The sequence below is a fragment of the Rhinolophus sinicus genome, chromosome 3 (genome assembly GCF_057876585.1).
Source record: "Rhinolophus sinicus isolate RSI-liver-muscle chromosome 3, RSI-T2T, whole genome shotgun sequence".
NCBI lineage: Eukaryota > Metazoa > Chordata > Mammalia > Chiroptera > Rhinolophidae > Rhinolophus > Rhinolophus sinicus.
In genome coordinates, this window is record NC_142503.1 from 128,456,901 (window position 1) to 128,472,849 (window position 15,949).

At 55.4% G+C, this 15,949-nt stretch overlaps 2 protein-coding genes across 2 annotated transcripts; both read right to left on the reverse strand.

Moving 5' to 3' along the window:
• Window positions 1-751: 751 nt before the first annotated feature.
• REM2 (RRAD and GEM like GTPase 2) lies at window positions 752-5,099 on the reverse strand. The gene is made up of 5 exons (XM_088797050.1): window positions 4,946-5,099; window positions 3,385-3,726; window positions 3,065-3,138; window positions 2,176-2,383; window positions 752-1,817 (listed from the first exon to the last, which is right to left on the reverse strand). The coding sequence occupies exons 1-5, from the start codon at window positions 5,034-5,036 to the stop codon at window positions 1,522-1,524; spliced, it is 1,011 nt and encodes a 336-aa protein (XP_088653176.1). The 5' UTR covers window positions 5,037-5,099; the 3' UTR covers window positions 752-1,521.
• A 5,011-nt stretch (window positions 5,100-10,110) lies between these two features.
• On the reverse strand, window positions 10,111-15,701 carry LRP10 (LDL receptor related protein 10). Its single transcript, XM_088797043.1, has 6 exons — window positions 15,112-15,701; window positions 14,694-14,738; window positions 14,043-14,178; window positions 11,814-13,127; window positions 11,332-11,461; window positions 10,111-11,199 (listed from the first exon to the last, which is right to left on the reverse strand). The coding sequence occupies exons 1-6, from the start codon at window positions 15,140-15,142 to the stop codon at window positions 10,612-10,614; spliced, it is 2,244 nt and encodes a 747-aa protein (XP_088653169.1). The 5' UTR covers window positions 15,143-15,701; the 3' UTR covers window positions 10,111-10,611.
• Between the last annotated feature and the right edge of the window lie 248 nt (window positions 15,702-15,949).

Genomic DNA, 15,949 nt, shown 5'->3' on the forward strand with positions numbered 1-15,949 from the left:
CGGGAACCTGAGTGGGGTGAGGTGGAGGCCTGGCCCTTGTGTGCTCAGGTAACTATTGTATGTCGAAGTGTGAGGGGAGCTGATGCCTGTTCCCTTTGTTCATAGTCGTGGCTCAGGCAGCAGCAGGCGTGGGAGTCACTAGGGAAGGCACTGACAGCTTCAGTTCTCACACGGGCTTTGCAGGTGACAGCTGGGGTGGTGGGGCCCTATCAGGGGAGGAGCAGGCTGACCCCATCGTGCCCCAGCTGATAGGCCTCCTTGGTGGATGTGGGCTTCAACTCGAACCAGCCCAGGTCATAGCTGAGTAAAGCGTCTGAAACTAAATGTAGCCCCTTGCATGCTCCTTCCTGGGCAAGGTAGGGTAAGGAGATGGGGCTTAGAGTCTGGGGACTTGGTACCAGTGTTACTAAGTTACTAGTAGGCTGGTGCAAAAGTAATTGCGGTTTTTGCAGTTATTTTTAACCTTTTAAACCGCAATCACTTTTGCACTAACGTAATAAATTACTTCTAGTGGGTCCCTGTTCCTGCCCAGGCCTGTTTTCTCATCTGCAAAGGCAGAAGTTGGACCCAATAATCTCTGAGGGCCTGTGGCTGCTGTCGCTGACTACACCAGGACTAAATCAGTTCTGCAGCCTCCCTAGAGATTTAAGTTCCTTGTTCCTCTGGGCCTGAGTTTTCTTGTATGTAACAGGGTTTCCTACATCTATCCCTTCTGTGGGGGTGTTGAGAACAGAGAGTCAAAGTGAATAAGTGCAGTAGAAAAATTCTTTATTGAAAAGGGAAGGGTGGCCCCTAGCTAGGGCCTCCTAGGCCCTGGCTAAAGGAGGGTTACTACCCACTCAGCTCCTCACGCTGGCATCTGAAGGCAAAAGTCTGTCCACACCTTACCTTTAATAGCCTTAAAGGGGAAGTGCCATGGTATAACGACAAATCATAGAATCAATTCTCAAGAATTGCACTTCCAGGATCTTGCCTTTAAGAACTTCTTAAAGGCAAAGTGGACAAGTGCAGCAGATAAGAGCCAGAACATTTTAGGAAGTCTCCAAGAAGGGTCTCCGTGTCTTTACCTTTAAGAATCTCTTAAAGGTGAGGCATATTCGCGCAGAGTACAAAGGTGGAAAACCCTGTAAAGGAGTCTACAAAGCACTTTTTCAGTTCTCGTTTTTTAGGATCTCTTTACAGGAGAGGTGGTCAAGCGCGAATAAAAAAACAAAATACCTTGCAGAACGATTTTCCTTCCTGCCTGCCGGAACCCGCCCCTCCCACCGGCCGCGGCGTGCCCACCCTTGGGTCTGCATCCTGCCTCCTAGGCGCCCTGGGGTCGGGGGTTATACAGAGAACGCGTGGAGGCGCGGGTGTGGGGTGACCGCCGCGGTCGCAAAAGGGCGTCCTGGGAGTTTTTGGTTTCCTAGACGGTCTTCACGAAGGAAGCCGGACGGGGATGGGGCGGGGCTAAGGGGGCGAGCGGAGAGAGTGGCGATTGGTGACCATGGCGACCGCGGTGACCATGGCGACCGTGGCTCAGAGCACGGAGAGGTCATGACACGACCTGGAGCGCTGCTTGAAGAACTTGGCGTTGCGTGGCACCAGGTTAGCAAGGAAGCGCTTGGCCTTCTTGGTGAGGCTCTCCCGGCGAGCAGGTGGCGCGGGGCCCTCCGGGCCGCCCCATTCTGTCAGCTGGCCCCCCGCGCGGCCCCGGCCCCGCCGCAGCCTGATCTGGCGCACCGTGCCCTCGAACAGCTCCTGCGTGTTGTGGTGAAGTGCAGCCGACGTCTCGATGTGCTTGCAGCTCAGTGTCCCTGCCAGGTGGCGGCCCTCTGCGGAAAGGGAGCGTTCAGGCTCCCGCAGGGCTGCACTGGGCCGGGGGGGGGGGGGGGGGGGGGGGGCGGCAGGGTGCACCCGGTGAGGTTGGAGTGCAGTGGAAAGGGATTGGGGCAAGTAGGGGAACAAGGCAGCGATCGTCTGGAGGGAGGGTTGGGAGAATGGGGCCTTGGAGAGGAAGTGAGGGGAAGTGAAGAGATGGGATTCTCAAGGCCTTAGGAAGTGACATTGAGAGTCTGCCCTTGCAATTAAGTTTGTGCACCTGAGGGTAAAAAGGCTTTATGGAAAAGAGGTGACATGGAAAGGACAGGATCCCCCGAGACTGCAAGTGTGGATGAGGTTCAGGATACCTACCCTCTAGTGAGACCTCCCGGGAGCGGGCCAGGTCACTCTTGTTTCCAACGAGGATGACAGGCAGGTCATGGTGGGGCCTCCCAGCCCGGAGCCGAAGTAGGGTTTCTGGAACTTTGGAGAAACTTCGTCTGTCCGTGACTGAGAAGACGATGAGAAAGGCATCCCCGGTCTGAAGGCAGTGGTCCCGCAGCCACCCCCCTGCGTCCCCCTGCAGGTGGGAGAGAGTCATGAAATGTCAGGGCTGGAGGTACAGGAGAACCTGTCCAGCACCTGCGTCTCAAGGATGAGGATCAGACGGTGAGGGAGAAGCCACTGCTTAGAACAGCAGAGCTAGCTAATGACAGAGTCTCCATACCCACAGTGTGTTTGTGGAGCAGGGACAAGTTAGTAACATGAGCTACACAGGGAGAATTGGAGACATAGGATCCTAGAGTAGGGCAGCCCATCCTACTTTCTGATGCTTAAGCTCTTAATTAAGAAATGAATGCTATTCAAGTATATGTAATCTGGTCTCTCATTTCTACATAGTAACCACTTAAGCCCAAATGTTCACAAATCCTCAGTTTTTTTCCTTTCTCTAATATTCCTGAGCCCTGAGCTTTTGTCCTGTCCAGACTCTTCCAGGCTGAAAAATGTATGGATAGGGTCAATTTCAGCCTGACTTGTGGCTACAGGGTTTGTCAAATTCAGATCCTAACTTTCCTCTGGGTCAGACAAAGACGGCAGCTCTCAATGCAATGATACCACACTGGTGGGGGCCTTTGTTCCCTGAGATGATATTACATGTTGAAACCAGCACCTGCAATCTCACCGGCCTTCAGCCAGACTTTGTCCATCCCCAGCCCTCCCAGGATTCATCCTGTGCTTGCAGCCACATCTCAGTTCTCACCTGTTCCCAGATGTCATAAACAACTAGAGTCACTTCCTCTTTATCCACAATGATGCGTCTCTCATAGGTGTCTTCTGTAGGGAAATAAGGACAAGAAATAGAGTCCATTAGGAAGCTCCCAACACTTGTGAGGCCTGGTAACTAGGGATGCCTCTGATCCCAGCGCCGGGGTCCACCCTGTCCAGGGAGGTTGCCACAGAAAGCACTGGAGAAACATCTCTTAGGTTCTGGCCTCCAGTGGCTGCTCATGTCTTGAGCTCTTCCATCCCTGACTAGGGCTCCAGAGACACCCTCAGCCTCTGCAGGGATCCCCCAAATACCTGGGTTCTCTGGCTCATGAGCACTGTCTCCCTGGAGACCACCGAAAGTGCCTGCTAGGGTGCTTTTGCCCACGCCGCTCTCCCCCACCAGCATGACCTTGAAGATGCCATCATTTTTGGTGGAGGCTGCCTCCCCTGAGCCCAAGGAGTCAGAGGAGCCAGAAGATAAGGCTTGAGGTGGCCAGTCAAGTTCATCCACAGCCTGGGCCCGCCGCAGCTGATGCTTGTAGGGGACAGGCATACTGCCTCTTCGTCTGGGGACCCCTGGGGCAGGGGGTGGCCCGCCCCGGTCCAAGCCTGCCAACAGTTTCTCTGGCTTCTTCAGCAGTGTGGCATCCGCTTCTGAGAAGCAAAGAGAAGGAAGCTATGAGTGGGGTGTGCCTACCCATCTGCCGAGGGCTCAATCCTGGCGGCTCCACCTTCAGAGGCCTAGTCAATGACCATGACCCGGAAGAAGCTGAGAATCTTTCATCTGGCCTCTTATGCTGAAACTCCCCAGAAGCCTGAATTGCTTGGGCTCCAAGGAGATGACCTGATGGCTTGCCCAAAGTGGTTCCAGCCACAACCTGTTCAAAACATGCCCCATGCAGGGGAAGCACCTGTGCGCAGCTTCACACACCCACTCACACTTCACACTGACACACAGGCACACCCCCAGACTAGGCCTCTGGCCCAGGGGCTGCTGTTCTTTCTACCAAGAGGCCCTGTCCCTACTGCTGCCTGTGCTGGCAAACCCTAGCTTATTGGAAGCTGAAACTGCTGCCCAGGTTCTGGGGGGCGGGCAGTGGTAGTCAAAAACTTTGTGGGGAGCCTCTTCCCAGGGAAGGGCCTTTGCTCTTTGAGATGTGTGTTTCAGTCTCCGTGGGTGTGTGCGTGAGAGGGACTGCCTCTTCCTGTGGCCCTGTAGGTGAGCATCCCCCAGTGCATGGCGTGTGTGAGAATCCTTTCTCCCAGTGAGTCTGAGGGAATAGTGTGTTCACAGCGAGGTACAGGGACGGAGGGAGAGGGCGAGAGCGAGATCGAGAGATCGAGAGATGGGGGCATGAGAGGGAGAGTGACAATGCATGGGGCAGGGTAAGTGCAGGAGGAAGGACAGACACAACAAAGGGGGATAGAGAGAGGCTGGAAATAGCCCAGGATCAATACTTGGCCGGCAGCCAGGGCCTCCAGGAGCCAGAAGAAATCCTTACAACAGGTCCCCAAGGCAGCCCTCCCTCCTGCCCATGATTCCCAGGCTTATGGGCTACCCCTTCCCTTTTTCCCTTCCCTCCTGCCTGTCCCAGCCTCTTGGGAATGAGGTTGACCTAGGGGGCCAAGCAGCAGTTTCCCCAGAGAAGCCCTGGGAGTAATGGGGGAGGGGGCGTTTAGCTGCCCTCCCCCGCCGCCCCCCCCAGTCCAGCCACAGTCCTAGTGTGAGCGGTAGGTTTCCCCACTTCCCGACTTGCTCTTCCCCCCTTGCGGTTTGGGTTCAAGCTCCTTAACCCCTAGTTCTGACCTCCCCACCAGAGCTTCAGCTCCCACCCCCATGGTTTCAGCCGAAACCTGCCCAGCTCAGCCTCACCTGGTGTGGGCGTCCCTAGGGGGGAGGCTTGGTGGCTGCCGGAGGGGCAGAGTGCGGTGGTTTCGGTGTCCGCGTCCATGTCCGTATGCATCGGCGTGCGTGTGGGGGTGCAGCCCGCGCCTCACAGCACCCGCTCCCTCACTCAGCAGCACTGTCAGCTTTTCCCTTTAAATACCACCCCCTACAAGCCCCCCCAGACACCTGGGGAAATCGCCCCGCCCCCTGATGAGGTCACACATGCTAATGAGCAGTGATGTCAGCGGGATTCCCTCTTTTCTGCCCCCGACCCGCATCGCTTCCCTCTGGGAGCACACACTGCGGAGTCTGGTGAAGACACGAACAGAACAAAGTCTGAGAGCAGAAGAGACGCGGGTTCAGAGAAGTAGGGCAAGGGGTTGGTGAGAAAGGGAGCTGAGGGCTGCAGGAGGCAGGGAACCAGGGACCAGGAGGTCTTGCTCCAGGATCCAGAACTATACCTCATTTGTTTCTGTTATCAGCCCCCAGCCCCGTGTTCAGCCCAGAGTGGGTGCTCTATGGCTGAATGGAGGGGCTGGAGGCAGAAACCAAAAGACCTGCAGAGACAGGGGGCAGCCTCCCTGCCACCACGCTTCCCTGCCATTCTCTCCTTCCCCCAATCACCCCTCCCTCCTGGGCTAAGACCCAGGAAGGTAGCCATTTCCTAGCCTGGCCCCTAGACAGATGGCTGCTTTGTTTGGGCAGCTTCATTTGTTCTCACTAGGTTAAGGTGGGTGCAAACAACTGTGGGGACTTCCTCTCTCTCCCCCTCCCTGCCAGGCCCACCAACCTACTGTTAATCAAAGCAGGAAAAAAGGGCGAGACTAGCCCTCTAGAAGTTCCCAGCCCCAAGGTGCGGGTGGGGAGTGCCAGCCCACCCCACCACCTGTAGCATTCTGATCTACACAAGGCAGACACACAATGTCTACCTCTTTGTGCAAAGCCAGGATGGCATGTTCCCTTTACTGCTTCTTTTCTGCCCGGGTCCCTTTCCCTTCAGGCTTCCACTTGTCTTCCTTCCTGACACCCGCAAGCACCCGCATTCCAATTTCCTGGCCCTTTCTGACCTGACTTTTGCCAGGTGATGGACTAAGTACCTTCCTATTTTACCTCTTTTCATCCTCATGACTCTAAGGCGCATAGTAGTAGGTGGGTGGCCTGTCCACAAATCAATTGTGCAGCTGGAACGTGGGGACGCCAGGATTCCCACCCAGTTCTTTCCACTGCCAGAGATTGTTTTTCATCTCTAGCCGTATGCTGCCTTCCTTAATATTCCTATTGTCTCCTATTATTGGGAACAATCCTTATTGCGATCTTTAGTGGACTTTTCCCATCGAAGAGGCAAATGGTAATCTTGGGACTAACATGCAGTGACAGTTCCCTTATCTGGAGGTCAACTGCAGGGCAACATTGTGGGGTCTAGAGGGAGCAGAAAGGACTCCTGAACAGCTACAATACGCATGTGTTTTACTCATTGGATGGACTCTGCAGTCCTCAATCACAGCCTCCTTATCCTTACTTTATTCACAATTTCAATGTGTCCATGTGTGTTCTGTACTCATAGATCAAAGCATGTATAGAGCAGCAAGTGACCCGATGGCCTGGTAGTGAGGGAAGCAAAACTACAAAACACTTTTAAAGCAGTCATAAGCATCTAAATAGTGGTCTGAAATCATTTGGCATAAACAGCCCCCTGATACTGTTACAGCTTCTGAAAACATTGCTGCAGAGGAGCCATTGGTTTTCATGAATGATTCCTCAGCTACCCCTCAAAATTTATATTATATTGCAGATGTGCTGAAGATGAATGTAATGTTCTAGAATGATTTCCTTCCAAAATGAGTTTTTAGAAAAGTTTTAAATTATAACGGGGTGAGCTTGATGTATCTGGAAAACTCACTTAGGTGGCTGGATTCATTTCTATTATGTCAGATAAGAGTGAGTCAGGGGCTGCAGAACCTGGCAAACATTCTTTTTTTTTTTTTTTTAAACTTTTAAGTGTGTTTTTCCAGGACTCACCAGCTCCAAGTCAAGTAGTTGTTTCAATCTAGTGGTGGAGGGTGCTGCTCACAGTAGCCCATATGGGGACCGAACTGGCAACCTTGTTGTTAAGAGCACCGCACTCTAACCAACTGAGCTAACCGGCTGCCCCAGCAAGATTCTTGACCATGACTTCTGCCTGCCCCCGAGCCAGTTTTAGGCCACAGGAGCAGGTTGGGTTTCACCTTGCACCACTCTTCCTCTCATCACACTAGTAAGAGGCTGTGCACTTGCCCATATCCAAACTCCCTCAGGAATGGGAGGTCCTGTCAGTTAGTGGGACAAAGGTGAGATCTGGAAGCGAGCCAATCCAGGTTTAAATCTGCGTTTGTAGAGACTGGGCTAGTCTTATAATTCCTCTGATGTTGCTTCTAAACCTGTGAATTGGGGTTATGATGCCCATGGCGCAGCCCTGTCATGAGGGTTAGCCACACAGAATAAAGGATCTGGCATTCAGCAGTGCCCAACAATTTGCTGCTCCCAATTTGGTCTCTGGCTGTGTAGCTGGGGGTCCCTGTTCCCGCCCTGTGGGGCCTGGAGCTAGGTTCAAGCCCAGATTCCGCTCCCTAAGGACTGAATTCCACTGGTATCTGATTCCCAGCCTGATCTCCCTCAAACTGAGGACACCTCCATCCTCCCACATCCGATACTGGGTACCTTGGATAGTGCTCTGTATCGTGATAGATTTATAGTTGTTCTTTTTCCTTGGGCCACAAACAAAACGGGTGAGTGGTCCCCAATGCCCTCCTGTCTTCCCATAGGACCCTCTGACTTAGTTTCCCCATACTGCCTGTACAAGGTCAATTCCCTTTCCCCCGCCAACTGGGGGCTTCACTGCTGCTGACAAAAGTAGTTACTGCTTGCACCTCCTGGAGCACACACACACCCAGCACCTGGAGAAGCATTTTCCAGGCCCATGAATCTATATGCACAGGCCTTCCTCCAGTGTTCTGAGGCATTCCACCAGGAGCAGCATTCTTTTCCCTTAATCTTTGTCCAAGTTTCAAATACCCCGAGGAGGTAAAAAGTCTGGAGCAGGACAAGAGATGAAGATATTGGGCTGAAGGTTTTTGAAGTGCCTGTGGGGGAAGACAGGAGCAGGGAGAGGGTGAAGACCAGGTGATGGAGGCGTGGGAGGGGAAATAACATTCCTTGCTTCACTGTTTCCACTGGGCCTAACAATGGTGGGCCCCAGGGATTGTTTGCACTTGGGAAGGCCCAAAGGGACAGTAAGCAAGACAGAGAATCGCTGGAGCCTCTCCCCCAATCTCTGGAGAGGTTCTGGAGTGAAAGGAGCTTGGGTCTTCCCAGAGCGAAGATGCCAGTGTCCTAAGATTACACTACATCCCCTTCTGCCACTTCCCTAGACTCTTGCTCATTGGGAAAGAGGAAGCATTATGCAATTAGTGCTGGGTGTGAAGATGCTGACAGGGTGTAACCAACAGGGCCCCTCCATCAGAGGGGTGGGGATAGGCCAGGCAGGAAGGGTAAGGGGGAGCCTATTTCTGGGCAGGGTAGGGTCCGTGGCGGGGGGCTGATTCTGTCAGGTCTGGATGCCTCCACTCTGCTCCTTACGCCACAGGCTCCTTCTATATCCTTTGTCCTGATTTTCATTTCATTTTTTTAAGATTTTATTGGGGAAGGGGAACAGGACTTTATTGGGGAACAGTGTGTATTTCCAGGCCTTTTTTCCAAGTCAAGTTGTTGTCCTTTCAGTCTTAGTTGCAGAGGGTACCGTTCAGCTCCAGGTCCAGTTGCCGTTGCTAGTTGCAGGGGGCTCAGCCCACCATCCCTTGCAGGAGTCAAACCGGCAACCTTGTGGTTGAGAGGACGTGCTCCAACCAACTGAGCCATCCGGGAGTTCAGCTCAAGATGCCGTGTTCAATTTTAGTTGCAGGGGGCGGAGCCCACCATCCCTTGCGGGACTCGAGGAATTGAACTGGCAACCTTGTTGAGAGCCCACTGGCCCATGTGGGAATCGAACCGGCAGCCTTCGGAGTTAGGAGCATGGAGCTCTAACTGCCTGAGCCATGGGGCCGGCCCGATTTTCATTTCAGACTCGCGGACAACTCTCACCACGCTTACCCGAGGCTAGGTCCCACATTTCTCAGACTATGTCCTCCTCCATCACCTCCAGCAATTCGGCTCTGGTCTCTGCTAGTGCTGCTGCCCCTTTTCTGAGGTCCAGGGTCAGGCCTATAGCCCTGGCCCTCACGTCTGCTCAGTTTGCTTGTACTATCGACTGCCACCCTGCCTAGAACTCACAACTCTATTCCAACTACTGACAACATTCTTTAGCATCGATTTTGGGCCCTCACCTAGGAAGACTTCTTCGATTTGGGCAAGGTGATGCCAGCACCTTCACCCCCAAAACGTTTCTGGTTTTGCTCTCAACCTTTGCCTGCTTTGAGGCATCCTGGCTGAAAGTTCATCTGTCTTGCCTCAGACAGACTGTAAGTACCTGGCAGGGGTTCAGGGGAGAGGGCAGGAGTCATGGCTCCCATGTTCCACCAGGGCCAATCTGCTCCTGAGGTCTCTGCTCTGGGAAAACGCCACAAATGGGAACCTTCCCAGCTACAGGGCCCAGCTGGCTCACCATATTTCCAGCCTGGCAGTGAATGGAGGCTTGGAGCTCACCCTGGTGTCGGTCACTGTAGATCTGGGCCCCAGGTGGTGAGTGGAGGTGGAGGGCTGGTTCTTAGGGTCCCTAGAATTTTCTTACCCACGAAGTGGTATAAATATCAAGGATGTGAGGTTACGAGGTAAATAGGAAGAAGGCAGGAGGTGGAGGGCAGAGTAAAGGCTTACATACCGTGTTTCCCGAAAAATAAGACGTACCCCGAAAATAAGACCCAGTTAAGGTTGTCAGCGAGACGGACGCATTTAGTAGGTTATGACGATGTTCCAAAAGATGACATGATTGTATTTGAATAAAGGAAATTTGTTGTACATGAAAAAATAAGACATCCCCTGAAAATAAGCCCTAATGCGTCTTTTGGAGCAAAAATTAATATGGTCTTATTTTTTGGGAAACATGGTAGGAAGGAGCAAGGTGAAGTGAACATACGGGTAGAGGCAGGACTCAAGCTCACAGCTTGTTCACAAAAATCTTAAACTTCTGATTCCTTTATTTTCAACCTTGACTCCTTGGGCAATGACCTCACTATGGGACAGAAGCATCTGTTGTGCTCTTTTTATGAGCCACGCCCTATAGGAAAGATCACAGTTGGCAAAACCTCAGGCCCTGCCCAAATCCTCCCCTTGGGGGCTGGCAGTCCCTAGCGGATTGGCATTCCACTGCTTAAGGCCACTTTTGGGTGGGGTGTTGGCAACGATGGAGTGTTCAGGCCTACGCACGACCCCTTAAGAACTTTACTTTTTTAAAAGAGCCACCCGAATGGTGGTGGTGTGGAGAGAGGACGTTGGAGAGGCTGTCCGGCCACGTGCAGAGTGCGCTCCGTGTGAGCCCTCTCCCTGCCCGAGGGACACCTAAGCTTGCAACAGCTACAGGGGTCAAAGGGAGGCCATGGAAGGAAGTATTGGAAGAGAAGCTGAGGTGCTCTCTGAAGGGTGTTATCACTGGGACCAGGGCCTCCGGGAGCCGGGGCACCTCAGGCAAGCAGTGGCTCATCCTCCGCTTCAATGACCCAGGCCCCGGGCTCAGCCAGCGGCACCAGGAGCACGTCGTCCTCATCCTCTGGGGACAGGGCTGCTGTGTGAGGTTCAGGTGGGCTCTGCGTTGGTCCTGCTGGCCGAAGGCTGGGCAGGAGGCGGCCACGCAAGGCCTGCACCACTCCAGACAGCAGTGATGGCTCTAGGAGTGCTGAGGGCAGTGGCCCTGGGGCCTCGAGGACAGTAGGAAGGGCTGCAGATGTGCTGGCAGATGGGAGGGGAGCCTTGGCAGGCAGTGGGGGTGCCTGTTCCCCATCCTGCCCACCTACTGCCCCAACCTCACGGGCCGGGCCTGTGCTGCCATCAAGGGCTTCAAGGGGAGCATCAGCAGGTGTGACCTGGGATCTGGTCTCAGGGGTCCGGGCTGGGGGGTTGGCTCGAGGAAGCAGGCCCCAGCGGCGGAGGCGGCGCACCAGGCGGCGCACCGAGCGGCCCCGCGAGCGGCGGCGAGCACCTGAGGCGCCCCCTGGAGTCATATCCTGGCGCAAGATCTGTAGCAGAGAACGCAAGTTGCCCAGCACTGAGTTCTGCAAGGAGAGGAGACCGGAGTCAGAGTTAGAGAGGTGGGGAGGGCCAGAAACCTGAAAGGAGGAGGGGACGGTGGCAGGGCCACAGCGAGGTTGGGAGCAGGATAAGCTGCGGTTGGGGGAGTGACTTACATCGTTAGGGTTCTCTGTAGGGAAGTCCTCTACAGGCGGGATGGCGCCCTGGGCAATGAGCTGCCCATAGGATGGAGGTGCCTGCTGCTGCACAATCTCGGCCTCCATCCGGGAGAGGGGAGCAAAGATGCTGGAAGGAAGGAGGGCTGCTGGGTCACAGGTGGTTGTGGCCAGAGCACCCCGTCCCAGCCTCGACAGGCCTCTTCTCTCCACACCCAGGCCAGGACAACTGCAGCTATGCCATGGCTTTCCCAAAAGTCATCTGAGGTCCCCTCCTTCCTCGAGATTGCTTTCAGGATCTAGATCTGTCCTTCCCACAGAGGGGCACCCCTTTCTCCTCGCTGGACAACCCCAGGAGCCAATCCGTAAGCTGGTCACCAGAAACTATCCCCCACGTGGGCAGCTTCCTGGTCTCCTGTGGCTGCACGGGCCTTCTCTCAGCCCATCCCCACTCCTCCGCAGCCAGCTGCACCCCCACTGACCTGTACTCCTGGGTGCGAATGGCATAGAGTTTGCAGGTGCAGCCCAGAGCAATCACCAGCAGCAAGCCGCACACGAGGCTGCCAATGACCGCGGCCGTAATGACCTTGCGCGGCAGGGCATAGGAGCAGTCCCACTCGTCACTGCCGTCGGCACAGTCTGGCTGCCCGTCGCACACCCATGTTTCATACACACACTTCTCATCCCGGCATCGGAAGTTGCCAGGCTGGCAGTGCCGGCAACGTCTCTCATCGGCTCCATCAGTACAGAAGGTCTGGTAGTTGCACCGGTCAGCACGCAGGTAACAGGCTGTGGCACCAGGGGAGCCAGCAGCCCCACACGGATAGTGTCCAGGTGGGCAGCCGGGGCAGTTCTCCTCATCGGTGCCATCGGCACAGTCCCATGAGCCATCGCAGCGCTGGGCCTCACTGTAGCAGCGCTCGCCTAGGCCCTCGCTAGCCCCCAGGCCAGAGCCTAAGCCACAGGGTCGGTCCCAAGGCAAGCAGTAGCCCTGCACGTGGTAGGTAGCATTGAAGCCCCGACTGTTGCTCCAAGGAACTGTGTGGTAGGCCACTATGGCTTGGCCAGACAGCGTCTCCACGGTGACAGCCTTGCCATTGTTGAAGTGGGTGAGCCTGCGCAATGGCCGGGAGGTCTCGGGGGGCCCAGCACCATCATACACATGCACTGCATCTTCATAACCCAGGTCCAGGGCCGTGAAGCGCACTGCCAGGCGCCGGCCATCATGGGGGTCCAGCAACCAGAAGCAGGACTGGGGGTGGGAGACTGAGGCCAGCTGTGAGTATCCAGGAGAGGAGAAGACTCCATAGAAATCCTCCAAGGTGTGATTGCACGGTGGGGTGGGGACAGAGGCTGGGTTCAAGTCAGGGAAGGGGTCTGAATGGCAACCTGCCTCGTCTGAGCCATCACCACATGCATCCACCCCATCGCAGTGCTGGGCCAACGGCACACAGCGGTGGTTCAAGCACCGGAACTCTTCCCGCTGGCATTTCAGCCCATCTGGAGAGGGGCTGTGAAGCATCAGAGCTGACAGGATCCTCTCCTCCTCCCTGGGGCTCCCACTGCCTGTGTTAATGGCCTCATGGACATCCCTGTCCAGCCCACCTTGGCTGTAGGAGAGCAGGAAGCCCTGACCCATGGGTGCTTTGGCTCCGGCATAGCTGTAGGTGATGGTGACGTTTCCCCCAGGCAGATGCAGAGGGCTGGTAGGTGCGTCGCACAGGACTATCTGTGGCAGGAGAGGGGAGCGCAGGATTAAGCGCTCTGAATCACAGGCCAGGTGCAGTTTTTGGAACCTACAAGGGTGGAGGAGAGCAGGATGTAAGATATTCTTGACCACCAGTGGATTCTTCCTCCTCTAGGCCCCTTCTACCCCAAGAAGCACAAACACCTGCTTATCTTCAATCCAAAAGCCAACTGAAAACTCCTCAGTAATCAATGGCAATCGTCCTAACAGAGGCCAGTGGCACCATAAGACTATGAGCTACATCCTAGAGAGCCTTGGAAACACTGACTTGTGTTCTGGGACAGCGATAAGAACAGATGTATTGCTTTCCAGTTGTTGCAGCGCTGTCACTCAAGTATAGTATTAGCAGGAATTGGTAATTACAATACAGTTCAATTAACCAGAACTCAACTTCCCCAACCAGTGCCCAGTGGTGAGACCTGGGATCACCGTGGCATTCTGCTCCCTGTGTCCCAACAGCCTCTCTCCAGATTGCTGTCTTCCTTCACCCACCTCTTTCTGGGTAAATCATGGGAAGTGAACTGGGTGAAGCAAATAGCCAGGTACTTAACACGAGCTCCAACCTAAGATGGGAGGAGGCTGGGGCGACCTGGACTGTTTAAGAGATGTTGAAGAAGATTCTAAGCAGATGAAGGGAATAGCTCTGAATCTTAGGCAAGGATGTGCAATGGACTGAGGGACTCGGAGCAGCCATATCGGAGCCAAAGGACTGTTTCTAGAGTGACTGTTGATCTTCAGAGACGACCAGGACCCAAAACCAGACGCCCACCCCCAGCCAGCTCCAATTCACCGTGTCTGGTCCAGGACAAGCCAGGCTTTTAGGACAAACTAGGCCAAATCAAATTCTACCCTTCCGCCTGCTGACAGGGATGGAAATTCCGTGAAGAAGTGATGCAGGAAGGCTTTCCCATGATGAAGTGGGGAGGAGCAGGGGAGAGGAATAGGGTCTTACCCTGCTTCTTACCTCACCGTTACAGTCTGCCTCCTGCTGCCCAGGATGAGCCAGGTGCAGTTGGCAGGGGAGTTGCGGCTGTCCCGGCCCAGGGGCCTCTGTAAGGTGCCCTTCACTTCCAGGAGTACTGCCGGGGGGTTCTCACAGGCTGGTGAGAGAGTTAAGTCAGAGACACTGGTCAAGAGATTCTGTTACTATCCCACCGCTCTCCAGGCTTGCGGCCTCCAAGGGTATGGGCTCTTCAAGGAGGAGAAGAGAACTTGCCCTCCCCAACCGTACTCTACAGAATCACGGCCTTCAGTGGGCCCCCTTCCTCCCTACACATCATAGCTTCACCTTAAGTCTCCACACCACAAACAGTTTGGAGTCTGCTTTGTGCCAGCCACCGGACCAGGAGGAGCAAGAAATACTGTCTCTACACTCAGGGAGACTACATTCCGGCTAGGGAGATCAAGCATGGATATTGGGAAAAAACAAAATAGTACATAACTACCAGGTGAGAGTTCACACTGGGTCTCAGTTTTCCAAACTGTAAAATGAAGGGTGGATGATCTCCACTCGAGAACTATGGTAGTTACCAGAAGAATTCAGGGAAGAGCAAATCCTTCTTTTGGGTCTTTCCTCATTACCAAGCCCCAGGCCCCCAGAGCAGCATCTACTCACCAGGATTTGGGGAAATGATCCGGTCTGGATGGGCCAGCGCTCCTCCTAGAGGAAGAGCGAGAAAGGACAGGAGAGTGAGTCATCTTCAAGTTTTCTTCACCTGTGCAACTCAAGGAGAAAAGGGAGCCATCTGGGACTTTATTGGGAAGGGTTGATGGAGAGGGGGTGTCTGGGTTGTGCGACCTCAAAGGAAGGTCCGGCCGCATGGCCTGTGGGGTGGGCACGGAGATCTAGAGACGCCGGAGGGAGGATGAGGGCCGCTGGAGACTTCCCGGGGGTCGGGGCGGGCTGCGCTGGGTGAGGCGGCAGGGCAGGGAGAACCGACAGGCAGGGTAGGGTGAAAGGCCACCGAGGAAGGGAGCTAGTGACAGCCCTGGGGGCGGGGTGCCGGGTGAGGAGTTTCGTTTCGGTTTCTCACCCAGGAGGAGGAGGAGGATGGCCGGTAGCATACTGAGAGAGCCGGAGGAGGAGAAAGAGTCCCGGAGCTTCTGTCGTCTACCCAGTGGGGAAGCGGCGTCGCTCCGAGCGTCCAGGCCCTCCAGTGCCCTCTCCTCGAGGGGGTTCCATGGCTCGGGCTCCTCGACCGGTGCTCGGGATGCCAGGGCTGGGGGCGGGGAGGCGGCGGTGGCCCGGGAGCAGGGGCGGTACCTCTCGCCAACTTCGGAGTTGTTTTCCCCGCCGCCGCCGCACTGTCTCCCGAGGCCGGTTCCCGAAGCCCCGGGAATCGGCTTGAGGCCCGGCTCCGGGGCGCGCCCTCGCCCAGAGCCCGCCTGCAGGCCGCGAGCGCCCGGGTCCAGGCCTGGCCGCCACCTGCCGGGGCTTGAGGCCACTTCCTCTTCGAGCCAAACTTTGCCGATCGTCAGCCCCTACGGCCGGCCCGGGCGCGGCTCAACTTCTCCAGCGCGTCCAGCCGGCGGAACGCCGCAGGAGAGCGGAGAAGGGGTACTGGCTACAAGGACCAGCTCCCCAGCCCTCGCCCGGGCGGCACCCTGGCCAGCCCAGGAGTTGGAGGAGCCCGGGCTGAAGGAAGGGGGCGGGGACGAGCCTGACCCCACCCCTGCCCATCACCGCGAGCGCCCCGCCCACCTGCTCGCCTTAACCCCTTTCCGGCTCTTCCCCGTCTTGTCAGACCGGCTTCTGGACCAGGCGCTCGGCCTCTTCTTTTAACTCGGCTTTGTTTAGTCCTTTCGGTATTAACACGTTTGTTATAGGACACGTTTGTCAAAGGACAACTGCTTTATTCCGTAACTGTCAAA